Source organism: Chiloscyllium plagiosum, unplaced genomic scaffold, assembly GCF_037043375.1.
Source record: "Chiloscyllium plagiosum isolate Xiang-an unplaced genomic scaffold, Cpla_swu_hap1 HiC_scaffold_33, whole genome shotgun sequence".
Taxonomy (NCBI): domain Eukaryota; kingdom Metazoa; phylum Chordata; class Chondrichthyes; order Orectolobiformes; family Hemiscylliidae; genus Chiloscyllium; species Chiloscyllium plagiosum.
The window spans coordinates 178,676-199,717 of record NW_028270171.1 but is presented as its reverse complement, the minus strand read 5'-3'; the positions used below and the strand labels follow the sequence as shown (position 1 = coordinate 199,717).

The 21,042-nt window shown below is 52.0% G+C and overlaps 1 protein-coding gene across 2 annotated transcripts in view; it reads right to left on the bottom strand.

The window, feature by feature from the left end:
• LOC148141174 (uncharacterized) overlaps nt 1-21,042 on the bottom strand; it is a 31,617-nt gene that overhangs the window by 8,769 nt on the left and 1,806 nt on the right. For both annotated transcript variants that reach the window (XR_015752548.1, XM_087978143.1), the window contains exon 2: nt 19,850-19,877. Coding sequence is in view for 1 of the 2 variants with exons in the window: in XM_087978143.1 (XP_087834269.1) it covers nt 19,850-19,877 (28 nt within the window). In the remaining variant the exon portion in view is untranslated. The remainder of the gene's footprint in view (nt 1-19,849; nt 19,878-21,042) is intronic.

Here is a 21,042-nt window from a genome sequence, read left to right as displayed (position 1 = left end):
CGGGTGAGCGGGGTACTGGGTGACGGGTGAGCGGGGTACTGGGTGACGGGTGAGCGGGGTACTGGGTGACGGGTGAGCGGGATGCAGGGTGACGGGTGAGCGGGATGCAGGGTGACGGGTGAGCGGGATGCAGGGTGACGGGTGAGCGGGGTGCAGGGTGACGGGTGAGTGGGGTGCGGGGTGACAGGGTGATAGCATGATGGGTGACAGGGTGATGGGTGAGTGGGGCGCAGGGTGACGGGTGAGTGGGGCGCAGGGTGACGGGTGAGTGGGGCGCAGAGTGACGGGTGAGTGGGGCGCAGGGTGACGGGAGGCCGGGGCACAGGGTGACGGGAGGCCGGGGCGCAGGGTGACGGGAGGGCGGGGCGCAGGGTGACGGATGAGCGGGGTACAGGGTGAGGGGGGTACTGGGTGATGGGTGAGTGGGGTACTGGGTGACGGGTGAGTGGGTACAGGGTGACGGGTGAGTGGGTATAGGCTGACGGGTGAGTGGGTATAGGCTGACAGGTGAGTGGGTATAGGCTGACGGGTGAGCGGGGTGCAGGGTGACGGGTGAGCGGGGCGCAGGGTGACGGTGCAGGGTGACTGGGTACAGGGTGATGGGCGAGCGGGGTGCAGGGTGACAGGGTACAGGGTGACAGGTGAGTGGGGCGCAGGGTGACTGGTGAATGGGGTACAGGATGACAGGGTAGAGAGTGACGGGTGAGCGGGGCGCAGGGTGACGGGTGAGCGGGGCGCAGGGTGACGGGTGAGCGGGGCGCAGGGTGACGGGTGAGCGGGGCGCAGGGTGACGGGTGAGTGGAGTGCAGGGTGATGGGAGGGTGGGGTACAGGGTGACGGGTGAGCGGGGTACTGGGTGACGGGTGAGCGGGGTACTGGGTGACGGGTGAGCGGGGTACTGGGTGACGGGTGAGCGGGGTACTGGGTGACGGGTGAGCGGGGTACTGGGTGACGGGTGAGCGGGATGCAGGGTGACGGGTGAGCGGGATGCAGGGTGACGGGTGAGCGGGATGCAGGGTGACGGGTGAGCGGGGTGCAGGGTGACGGGTGAGTGGGGTGCGGGGTGACAGGGTGATAGCATGATGGGTGACAGGGTGATGGGTGAGTGGGGCGCAGGGTGACGGGTGAGTGGGGCGCAGGGTGACGGGTGAGTGGGGCGCAGGGTGACGGGTGAGTGGGGCGCAGGGTGACGGGTGAGTGGGGCGCAGAGTGACGGGTGAGTGGGGCGCAGGGTGACGGGAGGCCGGGGCGCAGGGTGACGGGAGGCCGGGGCGCAGGGTGACGGGAGGGCGGGGCGCAGGGTGACGGATGAGCGGGGTACAGGGTGAGGGGGGTACTGGGTGATGGGTGAGTGGGGTACAGGGTGACGGGTGAGTGGGTACAGGGTGACGGGTGAGTGGGTATAGGCTGACGGGTGAGTGGGTATAGGCTGACAGGTGAGTGGGTATAGGCTGACGGGTGAGCGGGGTGCAGGGTGACGGGTGAGCGGGGCGCAGGGTGACGGTGCAGGGTGACTGGGTACAGGGTGATGGGCGAGCGGGGTGCAGGGTGACAGGGTACAGGGTGACAGGTGAGTGGGGCGCAGGGTGACTGGTGAATGGGGTACAGGATGACAGGGTAGAGAGTGACGGGTGAGCGGGGCGCAGGGTGACGGGTGAGCGGGGCGCAGGGTGACGGGTGAGCGGGGCGCAGGGTGACGGGTGAGTGGGGCGCAGGGTGACGGGTGAGCGGGGTGCAGGGTGACAGCATGACGGGTGAGTGGGGCGCAGGGTGACGGGTGAGTGGGGCGCAGGGTGACGGGTGAGCGGTGTACAGTGTGAAGGGTGAGCGGGGTGAATGGAGTGGAGGGTGCAGGGTGACGGATGAATAGGGTACAGGATGACAGGGTACAGTGTGACGGGTGAGCGGGGTACAGAGTGACAGGGTACAGGGTGAGTGGGGTGCAGTGTGACGGGTGATTGGGGTGCAGGGTGACAGGTGAGAGGAGTGCAGGGCGACGGGTGAGGGGGTGCAGGGCGACGGGTGAGGGGGTGCAGGGCGACGGGTGAGAGGGGTGACGGGAGGGCGGGGTACAGGGAGACGGGTGAGTGTGGTACAGGGTGACGGTGCAGGGTGACGGGTGAGCGGGGTACTGGGTGACGGGTGAGCGGGGCGCAGGGTGACGGGTGAGCGGGGCGCAGGATGACGGGTGAGCGGGGCGCAGGGTGACGGGTGAGCGGGGTGACGGGAGGGCAGGGTACAGGGAGACGGGTGAGAGTGGTACAGGGTGACGGTGCAGGGTGACGGATGAGCGGGGTACTGGGTGACGGATGAGCGGGGTACAGGGTGACGGGTGAGCGGGGTGACGGGTGAGCGGGGCGTAGGTGACGGGTGAGCAGGGTACATGGTGGCGCGTGAGCGGTGTACAGGTCGATGGGGTGCAGGGTGACGGTGAGCGGGTTGCAGGGCGAGCGGGGTACAGGGTGACGGGCGAGCGGGGTGCTGGGTGACGGGCGAGCGGGGTGCTGGGTGACGGGCGAGTGGGGTACAGGATGACTGGTGAGCAGGGTGCAGGGTGACGGGTGAGCGGGGTGCAGGGTGACGGGGTGCAGGGTGACTGGTAAGCGGGGTACAGGGTGACGGGTGAGTGGGGTGCAGGGTGACAGGTGAGTGGGGCGCAGGGTGACGGGTGAGCAGGGCGCAGGGTGACGGGTGAGCAGGGTACATGGTGGTGTGTGAGCGGGGTACAGGTCGATGGGGTGCAGGGTGACGGTGAGCGGGTTGCAGGGCGAGCGGGGTACAGGGTGACGGGTGAGCGGGGTGCAGGTCGACGGGTGAGCGGGGTGTAGGTCGACGGGGTGCAGGGTGACAGGTGAGTGGGGTGCAGGGTGACGGGTGAGTGGGGTGCAGGGTGATGGGTGTGTGGGGCACAGGGTGATGGTGCAGGGTGACTGGGTACAGGATGGGTGATGGGCGAGCGGGGTGCAGGGTGACAGGGTACAGGGTGACGGGTGAGTGGGGCGCAGGGTGACAGGGTACAGGGTGACGGGTGAGTGGGGCGCAGGGTGACGGGTGAATGGGGTGGAGGGTGCAGGGTGACGGATGAATAGGGTACAGGATGACAGGGTGACGGATGAGCGGGGTACAGGGTGACGGGTGAGCGGGGTGCAGGGTGACGGGTGAGTGGGGCGCAGGGTGACGGGTGAGCGGGTTGCAGGGTAACAGGGTACAGGGTGACTGTGAGTGGGGTGCAGTGTGATGGGTGAGTGGGGTGCAGGGTGACGGGTGAGTGGGGTACAGGGTGAGCGGGGGACAGGTTGAGCGTGGTGTAGGGTGACAGGTTAGCAGGGTGCAGGGTGTCGGGTGAGTGGGTACATGGTGTACGGGGTGCAGGGTGACGAGTGAGCGGGGTACAGGGTGAGTGGGGTGCAGGGTGACGGGTGAGCGGGGTGACGGGCGAGCGGGGTGCAGGGTGACGGGCGAGCGGGGTGTAGGGTGACGGTTGCGACGGGTAAGCGGTGTTCAGTGCGATGGGTGAGTGGTGCGCAGGGTGACTGGTGAGCGGGTTACAGGGTGATAGGTGAGCAGGGTGCAGGTTGACGGGGTACAGGGTGAAGGGTGAGCGGGGTGACGGGTGAATGGGGTGGAGGGTGCAGGGTGACGGATGAATAGGGTACAGGATGACAGGGTACAGAGTGACGGGTGAGCGGGGTGCAGTGTGACGGGTGGGTGGGGTGCAGTGACAGGTGAGTGGGGTGCAGGGTGACAGGTGAGACGAGTGCAGGGTTCAGGGCGACGGGTAGGCGGGGTGCAGGGCGACGGGTGAGAGGGGTGACGGGTGAGTGGGGTACAGGATGATGGGTGAGTGCTGTGCAGGGTGATGGGTGAGCGGGGTACAGGGTGACGGGTGAGTGCTGTGCAGGGTGACGGGTGAGTGGGGTGACGGGTGAGCGGGGTACAGGGTGACGGGTGAGTGGGGTGCAGTGTGACGGGTGAGTGGGGTACAGGGTACGCGGGGTGCAGGGTGACGGGTGAGTGGGGTGCAGCATGACGGGTGAGTGGGGTGCAGCGTGACGGGTGAGTGGGGTACAGGGTGACGGGTTAGAGGGGTGCAGGGTGTCGGGTGACTGGGGTACAGGGTGAGTGGGGTGCAGCGTGACGGGTGAGTGGGGTGCAGCGTGACGGGTGAGTGGGGTGCAGCGTGACGGGTGAGTGGGGTGCAGGGTGTCGGGTGAGTGGGGTACAGGGTGAGCGGGGTGCAGGGTGACTGGTGAGCGGGGTGCAGGGTGACTGGTGAGCGGGGTGCAGGGTGACTAGTGAGTGGGGTGCAGGTTGATGGGTGAGTGGGGTGCAGGGTGACAGGGTGAGTGGGGTGCAGGGTGACAGGGTGAGTGGGGTGCAGGGTGACGGGTGAGTGGGGTGCAGGGTGAGTGGGGTGCAGGGTGACGGGTGAGTGGGGTGCAGGGTGACGTGTAAGTAGGGTACAGGGTGATGGGTGAGTGGGGAGCGGGGTGCAGGGCGACAGGTGTGCGGGGTGCAGGGTGACAGGGTGAGTGGGGTACAGGGTGATGTGACGGGTGAGCGGGGGACAGGGTTAGTGGGGTGACGGGTGAGTGGGGTACAGGGTGAGCGGGGTGTAGGGTGACTGGTTAGCAGGGTGCAGGGTGCAGGGTGTCGGGTGAGTGGGGTACAGGGTGAGTGGGGTACAGGGTGAGTGGGGTACAGGGTGAGTGGGGTACAGGGTGAGCGGGGTGCAGGGTGATGGGTGAGGTGCAGGATGATGGGTGAGTGGGGTGCAGGTTGATGGGTGAGTGGGGTGCAGGGTGACAGGGTGAGTGGGGTGCAGGGTGACAGGGTGAGTGGGGTGCAGGGTGACAGGGTGAGTGGGGTGCAGGTTGATGGGTGAGTGGGGTGCAGGTTGATGGGTGAGTGGGGTGCAGGTTGATGGGTGAGCGGGGTGCAGGGTGACAGGGTGAGCGGGGTGCAGGGTGACAGGGTGAGCGGGGTGCAGGGTGATGGGTGAGTGGGGTGCAGGGTGACGGGTGAGTGGGGTGCAGGGTGACGTGTGAGTAGGGTACAGGGTGATGGGTGAGTGGGGAGCGGGTTGCAGGGCGACGGGTGGGCGGGGTGAAGGGCGACGGGTGAGCGGGGTGCAGGGTGACAGGGTGAGCGGGGACAGGGTGAGCGGGGGACGGGGTGAGCGGGTTGACGGGTGAGCGGGGGACAGGGTGAGCGGGGGACAGGGTGAGCGGGGGACAGGGTGAGTGGGGTGCAGGGTGACGTGTGAGCGGGGTACATGGTGGCGCGTGAGCGGGGTACAGGTCGATGGGGTGCAGGGTGACGGTGAGCGGGTTGCAGGGTGAGCGGGGTGCTGGGTGACGGGCGAGCGGGGTGCTGGTGACGGGCGAGCGGGGTACAGGGTGACGGGCGAGCGGGGTGCAGGGTGACGGGTGAGCAGGGTACATGGTGGCGCATGAGCGGGGTACAGGTCGACGGGTGAGCGGGGTGCAGGGTGATGGGTGTGTGGGGCACAGGGTGACGGTGCAGGGTGACTGGGTACAGGATGATGGGTGATGGGTGAGTGGGGCACAGGGTGAGCAGGGTGACTGGTGAATAGGGTACAGGATGACAGGGTACAGAGTGACGGGTGAGCGGGATACAGGATGACAGGGTGAGTGGGGTGCAGTGTGACGGGTGGGTGGGGTGCAGGGTGACAGGTGAGACGAGTGCAGGGTTCAGGGCGACGGGTAGGCGGGGTGCAGGGCGACGGGTGAGAGGGGTGACGGGTGAGTGGGGTACAGGATGATGGGTGAGTGCTGTGCAGGGTGACGGATGAGTGGGGTGATGGGTGAGCGGGGTACAGGGTGAGGGGTGAGTGCTGTGCTGGGTGACGGGTGAGTGGGGTGACGGGTGAGCGGGGTACAGGGTGATGGGTGAGTGGGGTACAGGGTGCGCGGGGTGCAGCGTGACGGGTGAGTGGGGTGCAGCGTGACGGGTGAGTGGGGTGCAGCGTGACGGGTGAGTGGGGTACAGGGTGACGGGTTAGAGGGGTGCAGGGTGTCGGGTGAGTGGGGTACAGGGTGCGCGGGGTGCAGCGTGACGGGTGAGTGGGGTGCAGCGTGACGGGTGAGTGGGGTACAGGGTGACGGGTTAGAGGGGTGCAGGGTGTCGGGTTAGAGGGGTGCAGGGTGAGTGGGGTGCAGGGTGACTGGTGAGTGGGGTGCAGGTTGATGGGTGAGCGGGGTGCAGGGTGACAGGGTGAGCGGGGTGCAGGGTGACAGGGAGAGTGGGGTGCAGGGTGACAGGGTGAGTGGGGTGCAGGGTGACGTGTGAGTAGGGTACAGGGTGATGGGTGAGTGGGGTGCAGGTTGATGGGTGAGTGGGGTGCAGGTTGATGGGTGAGCGGGGTGCAGGGTGACAGGGTGAGCGGGGTGCAGGGTGACAGGGTGAGTGGGGTGCAGGGTGACAGGGTGAGTGGGGTGCAGGGTGACGGGTGAGTGGGGTGCAGGGTGACGGGTGAGTGGGGTGCAGGGTGACGGGTGAGTGGGGTGCAGGGTGACGGGTGAGTAGGGTACAGGGTGATGGGTGAGTGGGGAGCAGGGTGCAGGGCGACGGGTGGTCGGGGTGCAGGGCGACGGGTGAGCGGGGTGCAGGGCGATGGGTGAGCGGGGTGCAGGGTGAGTGGGGTACAGGGTGATGTGACGGGTGAGTGGGGTGACGGGTGAGTGGGGTGACGGGTGAGTGGGGTGACGGGTGAGTGGGGTGACGGGTGAGTGGGGTGACGGGTGAGTGGGGTGACGGGTGAGTGGGGTACAGGGTGAGTGGGGTACAGGGTGAGTGGGGTACAGGGTGAGCGGGGTGTAGGGTGACTGGTTAGCAGGGTGCAGGGTGTCGGGTGAGTGGGGTACAGGGTGAGTGGGGTGCAGAATGACTGAGTGGGGTGCAGGGTGAGTGGGGTGCAGGGTGACAGGGTGAGTGGGGTGCAGGGTGACAGGGTGAGTGGGGTGCAGGTTGACAGGGTGAGTGGGGTGCAGGTTGACAGGGTGAGTGGGGTGCAGGTTGATGGGTGAGTGGGGTGCAGGTTGACAGGGTGAGTGGGGTGCAGGTTGACAGGGTGAGTGGGGTGCAGGTTGATGGGTGAGTGGGGTGTAGGGTGACAGGGTGAGCGGGTGCAGGGTGACAGGGTGAGTGGGGTGCAGGTTGATGGGTGAGTGGGGTGTAGGGTGACAGGGTGAGTGGGGTGCAGGTTGACAGGGTGAGTGGGGTGCAGGTTGACAGGGTGAGTGGGGTGCAGGTTGATGGGTGAGTGGGGTGCAGGTTGACAGGGTGAGTGGGGTGCAGGTTGACAGGGTGAGTGGGGTGCAGGTTGACAGGGTGAGTGGGGTGTAGGGTGACAGGGTGAGCGGGTGCAGGGTGACAGGGTGAGTGGGGTGCAGGGTGAGTGGGGTGCAGGGTGACGGGTGAGTGGTGTGCAGGGTGACGTGTGAGTAGGGTACAGGGTGATGGGTGAGTGGGGAGCGGGGTGCAGGGCGACGGGTGGGCGGGGTGAAGGGCGACGGGTGTGCGGGGTGCAGGGTGACAGGGTGAGTGGGGTACAGGGTGATGTGACGGGTGAGCTGGGGACAGGGTGAGCGGGGTGACGGGTGAGCGGGGTGACGGGTGAGCGGGGTACAGGGTGAGCGGGGTACAGGGTGAGCGGGGTACAGGGTGAGCGGGGTGTAGGGTGACTGGTTAGCAGGGTGCAGGGTGTCGGGTGAGAGGGGTACAGGGTGAGAGGGGTATAGGGTGAGAGGGGTACAGGGTGAGCGGGGTACAGGGTGAGCGGGGTACAGGGTGAGCGGGGTGCAGGGTGACGGGTGAGCGGGGTACAGGGTGAGCGAGGTGCAGGATGACTGGTGAGTGGGGTGCAGGGTGACAGGGTGAGTGGGGTGCAGGGTGATGGGTGAGTGGGGTGCAGGGTGACGGGTGAGTGGGGTGCAGGGTGACAGGATGACAGGGTACAGAGTGACGGGTGAGCGGGGTACAGAGTGACGGGTGAGCGGGGTACAGAGTGACGGGTGAGCGGGGTACAGAGTGACGGGTGAGCGGGGTACAGAGTGACGGGTGAGCGGGGTACAGAGTGACAGGGTAAAGGGTGACAGGGTGAGCGGGGTGCAGGGTGATGGGTGAGCGGGGTGCAGGGTGACGTGTGAGTAGGGTACAGGGTGACGGGTGAGTGGGGAGCGGGGTGCAGGGTGACGGGTGAGCGGGGTGCAGGGTGACGGGTGAGCGGGGTACAGGGTGACGGGTGAGCGGGATGGGAATGAGGCCCGTTAAATATTTTGATAGGTCAGTTGGGCTTCGGATGTTGTTAGGTTGATTGGTATCATGGGACAGGGGAATGGGCTCTGGTATTGAGTCTAGGGTTTGTCGAATCCCAAACAGAGGCATGTCCCTGGTAGGGTGGGGGCGATTCTGTCAGGTATTGGGGAGTTGAGGGATTTGCTGTCAGGTCTGGCTCTTAGGGAGAGTTGTGAGGGGGCTGCCAGGGTGACGGTGCAATCGAGTCGTTTGGACTCACTGGATGGATGGTAGCAGCTGATATTGGGTCAGGTGACAGATGGATTTCCATCCTGGGTGCCGGGTGTTTTATGTTGGATCAGATTGTGGGCGGTGTCGGGGATGGGGTGGGTGTATGATGTCGTAGAGAATGTCAGTTGAATAGTTACTCGAGTTAAACTAAGTATTAAATAATCTAATTTTTTTCTAAGTGACTATTTGTTAACTGCAACTAAATCGCCCCAATTCTCCAGTTTTAAATAAGTACTTTTAGAGGTTTCCAGAAAGAAGGAAATGACTGATCAGAATCTTCAATTTCCCAGACAATTTTCTAAGATTATCTGTGTGGGGATTTTGCAGGGTCTTGATACGCAGCTACTATTTACACCTGCAGAAATGACTATCTGGCCACTGGATAATCCAGGTCTATGTTACTACTGCATTGCAGCGGCCACTGCCGTTAACAGCAGGGTCCTGGCAGGCTGCTTCCTGTCTGATAATCCAAGTGCTGGGGCTGACATGGGGAACTTGTTTTATGTGTGTACATGTTCGATTCTGTTCTTCCCTCCAGCCTATGGGGTTAAAAGCAAATCCCTTCATTAATTCATGAATAGGAAAGTTATTGGGGATAATATCTCTACATTGTTGCAACAATTATTTCTAATTGATCTGAGGATTTCCATTTAATGGCTTCCTTTTGATCCAGCAGCATTAATCAGCTTCCTAAAATACCCCAAATACTATAATCTTTATTTGCTTGAATAGTTGCACTAGTTGGGCTTTGAAGTTTTCTTAAAAAATTAATTTGTGAGAGCAGGTGCGATGGCATCAAGAATGTCAATGCTGGACAGAAGACACTGCTAAGTGAGAGAGGGCCTGAAGTTTGTCAGATCCAGTGACATATAAAGTTCGGGTAGGTGTAATGGTCGTGAACAAGCAGGTAGACCATAGGAAAGCTGCCAAATTAAAAATGGTGCAGGAGCAAAATATGCCCGGCTCCTTGACTTCCTTTCTGACTGTTCCAGTTCTGCATCTCCATCAAACATTGAAGATACTGTCACAAAGCAAGTCCTATTTTTCTAAAAGCTGTACCTTGGCTCAAGGATACTCTGTCCTTGATTCTTTTTCGGAGGAACAATAAACCGGGACAGATTGTGATCAGTCTGGTTTGGTACAGAGATGAAAAGGATTTTGAGAGATCTTTTGTTTATATGGAAACAGATGACGCTTCAGGCCAAAGTGGTCATGTTTTAGAAGTGACCTGTATAAAGAGAGAGGAGTGGTCAGTTCTCAAGCTGAGCTGAGCAGTTTAGGTCAGTCCTGAAGTGGGAAGTTCAACAGGGAGCTGTGTGGAAACTCTCCCTCTTTTCTGCCCTTCAACTTCAACCTGTCAGCGTGTGTTCCATGTACACTGGGTTTTAAAGGGAGTTTGCTTATGGGGACTGTTGTGTGTGTTTGGAACAGCATAATTAAGTCTAGTTGGATAGGCTGAGTTCTGTAGGGGTTCTTTATTCTTTGTTTCATTGTGTGAATAAATTTTTTTGTCTGTTTTAAAATCTAGTAGTCAACTTAGCTATCTTACTCCGGGTAATTTTCACTGTACACTTACCAAAACAAATTGCAAAGCTAGGTCGAGGGCTATCTGCTTAAGAATGTTTTGAGTGGTCTGGCCTAGTCTATAACAGACTGGGGACTCTTTGTGGGATTTTGAACAGTGAGTGATAGGTGTGAGTGCCTTTATTTTGGGTGCTGGTTTGGTTGGGTAGACAAAGCTTGGGATAAGAATGGCTCTTGCAGTCGCCAAAAGTTTTCTGGATGTGGATGCGGTGACTTTGGAAGTTTTGCAAAAAGTGAATAAGACCAAGTTACAAGAATTAGCAGAGAAGCTGGAATTGGAACTGCCTGCTTATGTGAGGAAAGGAGAGATAATTACAGCAGTAGCTCAGCATTTAAACTCGCTGGAGAAACCATCAGAATCTATAGAGATGGCAAGGATTCAATTGTAAATGAAGCAGCTTGATTTGGAGGCGAGAGATAAGGAAAGGGCAGCAGAAATGAAACAGTTTGACTTACGATGAAAAGCAGAAGAGAAGGAAAAACCAAGAGCAGCAGAACAGAGAAAAAGAGAAAGCAGCAGGAGAGAGCAGAGAAAGAAAAAAAGAGAGAGCTTTGAACTTCAAAAACTGACACTTAAAAAGGAAAGTCAGCGATAAAGGCTGAGGGTAGGTTTAGTGAGGATGAGCAAGCCCTGTTAGTCAGGAGGCTAGTGAGAAACTGCTTATGTATGTTCAAGCATTTCCTAAATTTGATAAGGATTTGGAAGCCTTTCTCATCTCATTTGAAAAGATGGCTAAACAAATGCAGTGGCCAGTGGCAATGTGGGTTTTGTTGATCCAAATGAAACTTGTAGATAGAGCTAGTGAAGTATTTGCGTCCCTATCAGAGGAGATATCTCAGGAGTATGAGGAGGTGAAAAAGCCATTTTAAGTGCAAATGAGCCTGTGCCAGCAGCCGAGAGACAACGTTTCAGGAACCTAAGGAAGGACCCTGGTCAAACCTATCTTGAGTTTGAAAGGATCAAATAGAGTAATTTTGATAGATGGATAAGAGCTTTAAAAATCAAGCAAACTTTATGATGCCCTTAGAGAGGTTAGTATTTTGGAGGAATTCAAAAATTCACTGCCTGAAGTAGTGCAAACTCATATGGAAGAGCAGAGAGTTAAAACAGCAAGGTTATCAGCTGAAGGGGCTGATGGCTATGAGCTGGTCAATAAAACACGGTTTGGCTTCCAGAATCAATTTCAATCCCTGAGGGATAGAAGTTGGGGCAAAGAGAAATCCTCATGTGGATTTCTTACCACAGGGTAAAAAAGAAACCCTTGAGGAGGACAAAGAAGTCTAAAAGCTCCAGTGTTTTCATTGTAATAAACTGGGCCACACAAAATCATAGTGTTGGTGGGCTAGGAGAAAGCCAGATGTAGGAAAACCAGAAAAGCCTGGAAGTTTTGTTGGACTAGTAACAAAAAGCACAAGGGAAGTTAGACAACTGCCTCAGAGTGTACAATGATCAGATATTGATTAAGGAGGAAGTGCTAGATCTGCTTAAAAAATATGGGGGCGGCACGGTGGCTCAGTGGTTAGCACTGCTGCATCAGAGCACCAAGGATCCAGATTCAATTCCCGCCTCGGGCAACTGTCTGTGTCGAGTTTGCACATTCTCCCCGTGTCTGCGTGGGTTTCCTCCCACAGTCCAAAGATGTGCAGATTAGATGAATTGGCCATGCTAAATTGCCCGTAGTGTTAGGTGCATTAGTCAAAGGTAAATGTAGGGGAATGGGTCTGGGTGGGTTGCTGTTTGGAGGGTCCGTGTGGACTTGTTGGGCTGAAGGGCCTGTTTACAGATTGTAAGGGATCTAAACTAATCTAATCATATACATGCAAGGGTAAAGTTTATTCACATATGCCAGGAATAATAGATAAGGAGGTTATAATATTAAGGGACACAGGATCCTCTCAGTCTGTGATGCTAAGGGCTGAGGAGATACGCACTCCTGAGAGACTATTGCCAGAGAATGTACTGATAACAAGAATTCATGGTGAGACAAAAAGTGCTCAGTTATGTAAAGTGAGACTAGAGAGTCCAGAGAAGAGTGGAGAATTTGTGGTAGGAGTACTGGACAAATTCTCAGCTCCAGGAATACAATTTGTCCTTGCAAATGATATATGATTCACCAGTCGGCGTGCTGCCTACTCTAGCTGAAAAGCCAGTGGAGACACAGGCAACTGAAGACCTGAAGCATGTTTATCCAGGAATTTTCCCTGATTGTGTGATCACAAGATCACAGAGGCACAAATTGAAGCAGGAGAGGTTAAAAGGCACAGATTAGGAAGCTGACATAGTGTTATCCGAGACTTTTGATGATCAGATAAGTGGAACAGTGAAGTAACAAACAGGTAAACATGCCAGTATCTTTACATCTGCTAGGCTGATTGAATTACAGCAGAAAGATGAGGAATTAAGAGTTATATCAAAAGGCATTTACTGAGGAAGAAAGTGACTGCATTCCTGTGTTTTTACTTAAATGAGGTCTTAATGAGGAAATGGAGACCATCACACATTCAAGCAAATGAGAAATGGACAGAGATTCATCATATTGTTTTATCAGTCGGGTACAGAAAGAAGGTGTTGCGAGTGGCACATGAACTACTACTTGGAGGTCATTTAGGGGTGAGGAAAACACAGGCTAAAATACAAACATTTTTACTGGCCTAGACTACATAAAGGTGTAATTAAATTTTGCCAGATGTGTCATCCATATCAGCTAATTGGAAAATCACAGGCAGTAATAAAACTGCACCTTTAATACCTATTCCATCGTTTGAGGAACCTTTCACAAGAGTCTTGATTGATTGCTTAGGAGATCCCCTACCTCAAACAAAAAGTGGGAGTAAGTATTTATTAACAATAATGGATGTGTTGACTAGATTTCCAAATGCAATCGCATTATGCAACATCACAGCTGAAAGGGCTATAGAAGAACTACTTCATTTTTTTTTACTAGATACGGCCCATCAATAGAGATCCAGTCAGATCAAGGATCAGATTTCACATCCAAACTATTCAAGAAGATTATGGATAACTTGGGAATAAAGCAATTCAAATCTACTGCGTACTATCTGGAATCACAAAGAGCGCTAGAGAGCTGGCATCAAACACTAAAGACCATGTTGAGGGTTTATGGTCAGGATTATCCAGATGATTGGGATAAGAGAGTTCTGGTTGTACTTTTTGTGATCAGAGATGCACTGAATGAATTGACCAAATTCAGTCCATTTGAATTAATTTTTGGGCATGAAGTAAGAGGACTGTTAAAATTGATTAAGTAGAAATTAATAAGTCAGAATTCAGTGACCACCCATTTGGACTATGTGTCAAATTTTAGACATCGATTAAATAGAGCTAGAGAGTTGGCTAGACAGCATTTAAAAATACCACAGCATTCAATGAAACAGGAAGTGGATAAGAAATCACAAATTCACAATTTTGCAATTGGGGATAAGGTATTGGTGTTACTCCCAGTAACAGGTGAGTCTTGAAAAGCGAGGTTTAGTGGACTTTGTCAAATTGAGAAGAAATTGAGTGAGGTGAATGACTTGATAAGGATTCCAGGCAGGAAGAAATCTGAGTGTGTCATGGGAATATGCTCAAAAGGTATTTTGACAGGGAAGGAAAGCAAGAGGAGAAGGTGTTAATGATTACATCACAGAAGGAAGAACCAGGTTCAGAAGTTTTTGAATTGGACATTCCTCAAAACAAATTGGACAATGAGGCAGTTGTCAAAAATTGGAAAGCATTATTGAGTTACCTTCCACACGAAAATCGAAATGACCTGAAAGACTTATTACTATCGCATGGGGAGATATGCGGAAATAAACTGGGAGGTATTAAACTAATTGTGCATGATGTAGATATAGGAGATGCTGTTCTGATCCTTATAGGCATAACCCTCTAAAATTGGCACAGGTTCAGAAGGAGATAGAGTGCATGCTCCCAAGATGGTATAATTGAAGTGAGCCACAGTGACTGGAGTTCACCCATAGTCATGGGGCCAAAGCTAGATGGTACCCAGTGGTTATGTGTGGACTATTGCAAAGTCAATGCCGTTACAAAGACTGATGCATATCCAATTCCATCGCTGGAGGACTGTGTCGAAAAAGTGGGACAAGCAACTTACATTTCTAAGTCGGACTTGCTCAGAGGCTACTGGCAAGGACCTCTGTCAGAGAGAGCAAAGGCAATTTCAGCTTTCATAACAGCAAGTGGACTGTATCAGTTCCAAGTCATGCCATTTGGTATGAAAAACGCTCCAGCCACATTTCAGAGACTGACTAATAAGATCATTGCCGGATTACCCGACTGTGTGGTGTATATTGATGACCTGGTGATTTTTAGTCCCTCATGGTAGGAACATCTACAACATTTATCGGACTTGTTTGAGTGACTTCAGAAGGCAGGCTTGGTGGTAAACCTGGCTAAACGTGAATTTGCCAAAGCCAAGTCACCTTCCAGGGCCATGTTATTGGACATGGACAAATGGCCTCACGAGATGCAAAAATGAAAGTAATTGGGGAATTTCCCACACCGTCGATAAAAAAGCAGTATTACGGTTCCTGGGGTTGAGTGGATTTTACCAAAAGTTTGTGCTGAACTTCAGCAATTAACAACTCGCTGAATTGGTAATAAATGGCAAGAAGTTTCAGAGGACTGTCAAAAGACATTTGACAGCCTAAAAACTGTGTTAACCACTGCCCCAGTATTAGCCACACTGGATTGCACGAAGCCTTTTAAAGTGGCTATCGATGCCAGTGATGTGGGTGTCAGCGTGGTGCTCCTGCAGGAGGGTGACAAGGGGATAGAAAGACCCTTCGGATATTTTTTCCAGGAAGTTGAATGTTCATCAACAGAAATATTCAATGGTGGAGAAAGAGACTTTAAGCTTGGTGTTGGCATTACAACATTTCAGTGTTTACATTACTAGCAATGCATCCAAGGCAATCATATACACCGGTCACAACCCATTGATGTTTGTGGAAAAATTTAAGGATAAAAATGCCAGACTGTTTGGATGGAGCTTGTTGTTGCAGCCGTTCACTTTGACAATTGTGCAGGTGGCAGGTGGCAAAAATGTGATTGCTGATGCGTTATCGAAACTTGAATGAGCTACGGAGGCATTTGGTGGTGGGTGTACCGCGGCCTGAATTTGCACGTGGTTGTGCATGTTTGCATGTTTATAGTTAGACCATAAGACAGAGGAGTGGAAGCAAGGCCATTTGGACCATCGAGTCCACTCTGCCATTTAATCATGGTTGATAAGTGTTTCAATTCCACTTAACCACACTCTCCCAGTATCCCTTAAATCCTTGCGAGATCAAGAATTTATCAATCTCTGCCTTGAAGACACCCAATGTCCCAGCCTCCACTGTGCTCCATGGCAATGAATTCCATAGGCCCACCACTCTCTGGCTGAAGAAACATCTCCTCATTTCCATTTTAAATTGACTCCCCCTAATTTTAAGGCTGTGCCCATGGGTCCTAGTCTCCCCGCCTGACGGAAACAGCTTCCTAGCATCCACCCTTTCCAAGCCATGCATTATCTTGTAAGTTTCTTTTAGATTTCCCCTCAACCTTCTAAACTCTAATGAATACAATCCCAGGATCCTCAGCTAATCATCATATGTTAGGCCTACCATTCCAGGGATCATCCGTGTGAATCTTGGCTGGACATGTTCCAGTACCAGTATGTCCTTCCTGAGGTGTGGGGCCCAAAATTGGACAGAGTATATTCTAAATGAGGCCTACCTAGAGCTTTATAAAGTCTCAGTAACAGATCGCTGATTTTATATTCCAACCCTCTTAAGATAAATGACAGCATTACATTTGCTTTCTTAATCACAGACTCAACCTACAATTCAACTTTAAGAGAATCATGGACTAGCACTCCCAGATCCCTTTGTACTTTGGCTTTATGAATTATCTCACCGTTTAGAAAATAGACCATGCCTGTATTTTTTTTTTCAAAGTGCCAGACCTCACACTTGCTCATGTTAAATTTCATCACCCAGTTCCTGGACCACTCTCCTAAACTGTCTAAATCTTTCTGCTGAAAATGTGTTGCTGGAAAAGCGCAGCAGGTCAGGCAGCATCCAGGGAACAGGAGAATCGACGTTTTGGGCATAAGCCCTTCTTCAGGAGCTTATGCCCGAAACATCGATTCTCCTGCTCCTTGGATGCTGCCTGACCTGCTGCGCTTTTCCAGCAACACATTTTCAGCTCTGATCTCCAGCATCTGCAGACCTCACTTTCTCCTTAAATCTTTCTGCTGCCTCCCCACCTCCTCAGTACTACCTGCCTGTCCACCTAACTTAGTATCATTGGCAAACTTCGCCAGAATGCCCCCAGTTCCTTCATCCAGATCATTAATATATAAAGTGAACAGCTGCAGCCCCAACACTGAACCCTGTGGGACCCCACTTGTCACCAGTTGCCATTCCAAAAAAGAACCTCTAATCCCAACTCTGCCTTCTGTCAGACAGCCAATCCCCAATCCTAGCTCACCTCGAACACCATGGGCCCTCACCTTACACAGCAGCCTCCCGTGAGGCATCTTTATCACAGGCCTTTTGGAAGTCCAGATAGATAACATAATATAGTGTATACGTGTGTTTAAACTACTAACTGGGGTTTTGAAAGATTAAAAATGAAGCCAGCGTTTGGTATTGATGGTTCTTTTTTTTTTAAGGGGGCAGTGTCACAAAGCTAGTCTCTTTTATTCTAAGAGCTGTTCCTTGGTTCAAGGAGACTCTGTCATTGATTTCTTTCAGAGGGGTAATAAATCGGGCCAGACTCTGATCAGTCTGTTTTGGTACAGAGATGAAAAGGATTTTGAGAGGTCTTTTGTTTATATGGAAACAGATGGTCATGTTTTAGGAGTGACCTGTATAAAGAGAGAGGGAATGGTCAGCTCTCTAGCTGAGCTGAGCTCAGCAGTTTCAGTTCGGTCCTGAACTGGGAAGTTCAACAGGGAGCTGTGTGGAAACTCTCTTTTCTGCCCTTCAACTTCAACCTGTAAGCATGTGTTCCATTTTTACTGGTTTTTAAAGGGAGTTTGCTTATGGGGACTGTTGTGTGTATTTAGAACAGCATAATTAAGTCTATCTGGATGGATTGAGTTCTGTAGAGGTTCTTTATTCTGTTCTTTGTGTTTCATTGTGTAATTGTGTGAATTTTTTTTTGTCTGTTTTAAAATCTTGTAGTCAACCTAGCTATCTTACTCCGGGTAATTTTCACTTTACGCTTACCGAAACAAATTGTAAAGTTAGGTCGAGGGCTGCCTGCTTAAGAATGTCTTGAGTGGTCTGGCCTAGTCCATAACAATACCACAGCATCTGAGATGGGCAAGATGGATGTCATAGCCTAGATGTCTTTGCTGCCTGAAGAAGAGAATGCGTTTGTGCTGAGTCGCTCTGGATAGAAGAGGTGAGCTATTGTGCACGACACTTTGTCCATTATCACAGGTTGAGTCAGAGGAACCTGACCCGGTACTAAAATGGTCCAGGAGGATCTACAAAAAAAAGAACTGGCCTAAGTCTTCAGATTCAGAGGGGGAGGGAAGTAGTGACTGTAACGAGGTCAGCCAGGTGGAACTCTTAGAATTAGTTCTCCAATTGAGGCTGTTGCTCTGGTCCAATCAGGCAGCCTTGACTGACTAAAAAGAATAGGAGCATGAGGGTTTCTGTTCATTCTAAGAGCGATGCATCAATGTCATGAACCATGAACATGTAAATAAAGGGTGACTTGGTAACAAAATACCAGTTTCTGTGAAGCTATTTGAGTACAGCTCCATAACACTCAAGAAGCTTGGAAATCTATCACTGTTCCTTCATTTTTGTAAGGTTAAATCCTGGAACTCCCTTCCTAACAGCACTGTGGATCTACCTATAGCACATGGACTGTACAGGTTCAAGATGGCAGCTCACCACCACCTTCCCAAGGGTAAGTAGGGCTGGTCAATAAACATAGAAGATAGGAGCAGGAGGAGGCCATTTGACCCTTCAAGCCATTCATCATGATCATGGCTGATCATCTAAGTCAATAGCCTAATCCTGCTTTCTCCCCATAACCTTTGATCCCATTTGCCTTGTCACAATTCACCCTCCCATCCAACTTGGTATCATTTGCAAACTTTGAGATGTTACATTTTGTTCCTCCATCCAAACATTAATATCGTGAATAGCTGAGTCCCAGCACTGATCCCTGTGGCACTCCACTGCCTGCCATTAATTCCTACTTTCTGTTTCCTCTCTGCCAACCAGTTTTTTATCCATCTCAATACACTTCCCCCAATCTCATGCACTTTAATCTTGCTCAATAATCTCTTATCTCTGACTTTGTCAAACGCTTTCTGAAAGTCCAAATATACCGTATCGAGCAGCTCCCCATTGTCAACTTTACTAGTTACATCTTCACAAAATTCCAACAGATTTGTCAGGCATGATTTCCTCTTCATAAATCTATGCTGACTCTGTCTGATTCTGCCACTACTTTCTAAATGCTTCGCTATAAAGTTCTTGACAATGGATTTGAGAATTTTCCCTAATACTGATGTCAGACTTACTGGTCTACAATTCCCTGGTTTCTCTCTACCTCTCTTTTTGAATATTCGAATGACATTAACTACTCTCCAATCTTCAGGGACTGTGTCAGAGTCAATAGAATTCTGGAAGATGACCACCAATGCATCTACTGTTCTAGACCCACCTCCTTAAGTACTCTGGGATATTGATTATCAGGCCTTGGGAATTTATCCACCTTCAGTCCTGTCCATTTTCCCATTACCATTTTTCTACAATATTGATCTCCCTTAGTTCTTCCCTCTCACTCCTTCTGGCTTAGTCAATGACCCCCACAAACTATCAGTTACTAAAAACAAAAAGACAAGTCCAAATTGTTTGGGCTGCTTTAATTCATTTGAAAGGAAGTGTATTAAATATACACACAAGTTTCTATCCATCCAGGATATGACATTGTTAGCATGACATATTCAGAGTCACAGAAAACAGCCACACGTTCTCCGATCTCTATCTTAAAGTTCTGAAATTCTGGAACTATTCTGGTGAATATTTTATGCAACTGCTCTAATGCCTTCAGGTCTTGCTTGGTGAAAACAAAAAATTCTGGAGATCGCAGCAGGTCAGGCAGCATCCATGGAGAGAAAGCAAGCTAATGTTTTGAGTGTGAATAACTCTTCATCAGAGCTTTCTTGGTGGATGGCATCCAGAACTGGAGCACCAATACCATAGATTTTTATAATGATTTCCTTCAGTCCTACATTATGAAGAAAAAAGAATTCACACTAATTGTAAAAGATGAAGTGTGTTTTGAAGAAGGGTCACTGGACCTGAACGTTAATTCTGATTTCTCTCCATCAAAGCTGCCAGACCTGCTTTGTTTTTCCGGCAATATCTGATTTTATGTTTTCCAACGTCTGCAGTTCTTAGGTTTTCTATTTGATATCCCAGTTGATGCCAAATGAGTCTTCCATGCCCTTTTTAATAAAGCCTAGGATATTCTATGCTTTAGTGACTGCATTCTCAACCTGTCCTGTGACCTTTGAAGATTTATGTACATATCATATCTGCTCCACTGATCCCTCTGCTCCTTTAGTAAAATATTGTTTCTCTGTGCTCTTTGGACCACCTCAAATTACTTCATATTAAATTTTATCATCCATTCCACCAACTTGTCCATGCCCTTTTGAGGTTCTACACTTACCAGTTCATAATGTTTCCAAGTTTCATATCTGTAAAATTAGAAACATGCTGTCAGATTTCAAGACTGTTATGACCAGCGGTCAGAATCCTGAAGTACTATGGATATTTTTAACTTAAAATTTAAGAACTAGTTTTTTAAAAAGATGGCTGATACAGTCATAACTAGTTGCAGATGTAAATTCAGTGGCTGTCTGGAGGTGGGGAGAGAGAGAGAGAAAGATCTATGAGATGTCACACCTCAAAATGCAAATGGAATTTAAAACTGCAAGCCTTTAGAAGGTGGTGTGAGGAAGAGGCAAATCACCCAAGACTGGGTTGTGATATCTTGTGACTACAAAGATAAGGGCTGGTGACCCCTGCTTAAAAGCAAGCAATCTGAGATATATTCCAAACTGTAAGCACATCTTGTGCTTTTAGAACATAGAACATAGAACATAGAAGAATACAGCGCAGTACAGGCCCTTTGGCCCTCGATGTTGCGCCGATCCAAGCCCACCTAACCTATACTAACCCACTATCCTCCATATACCTATCCAATGCCCGCTTAAATGCCCATAAAGAGGGAGAGTCCACCACTGCTGCTGGCAGGGCATTCCATGAACTTACGACTCGCTGAGTGAAGAACCTACCCCTAACTTCAGTCCTATATCTACCCCCCCTTAATTTAAAGCTATGCCCCCTTGTAATACCCGACTCCATACGCGGGAAAAGGTTCACACTGTCAACCCTATCTAACCCCCTAATCATCTTGTAATTTTCTCTCGATCTACTTCTAATCTATGTAAGTGTGTCGCATTACTAAGTTTTCTAATATTTAGAAATTAATAAACACTCTTTGTTAGCTTACTTATTGTTAAATTAGGGCGGCACGGTGGCACAGTGGTTAGCACTGCTGCCTCACAGCGCCAGAAACCCGGGTTCAATTCCCGCCTCAGGCGACTGACTGTGTGGAGTTTGCACGTTCTCCCCGTGTCTGTGTGAGTTTCCTCCGAGTGCTCCGGTTTCCTCCCACAGTCCAAAGATGTGCAGGTCAGGTGAATTGGCCATGCTAAATTGCCCCTAGTGTTAGGTAAGGGGTAAATGTAGGGGTATGGGTGGGCTGTGCTTCGACAGGTCGGTGTGGACTTGTTGGGCTGAAGGGCCTGTTTCCACACTGTAATGTAATGTAATCTAATCTAAATTGACCCTTTTAAA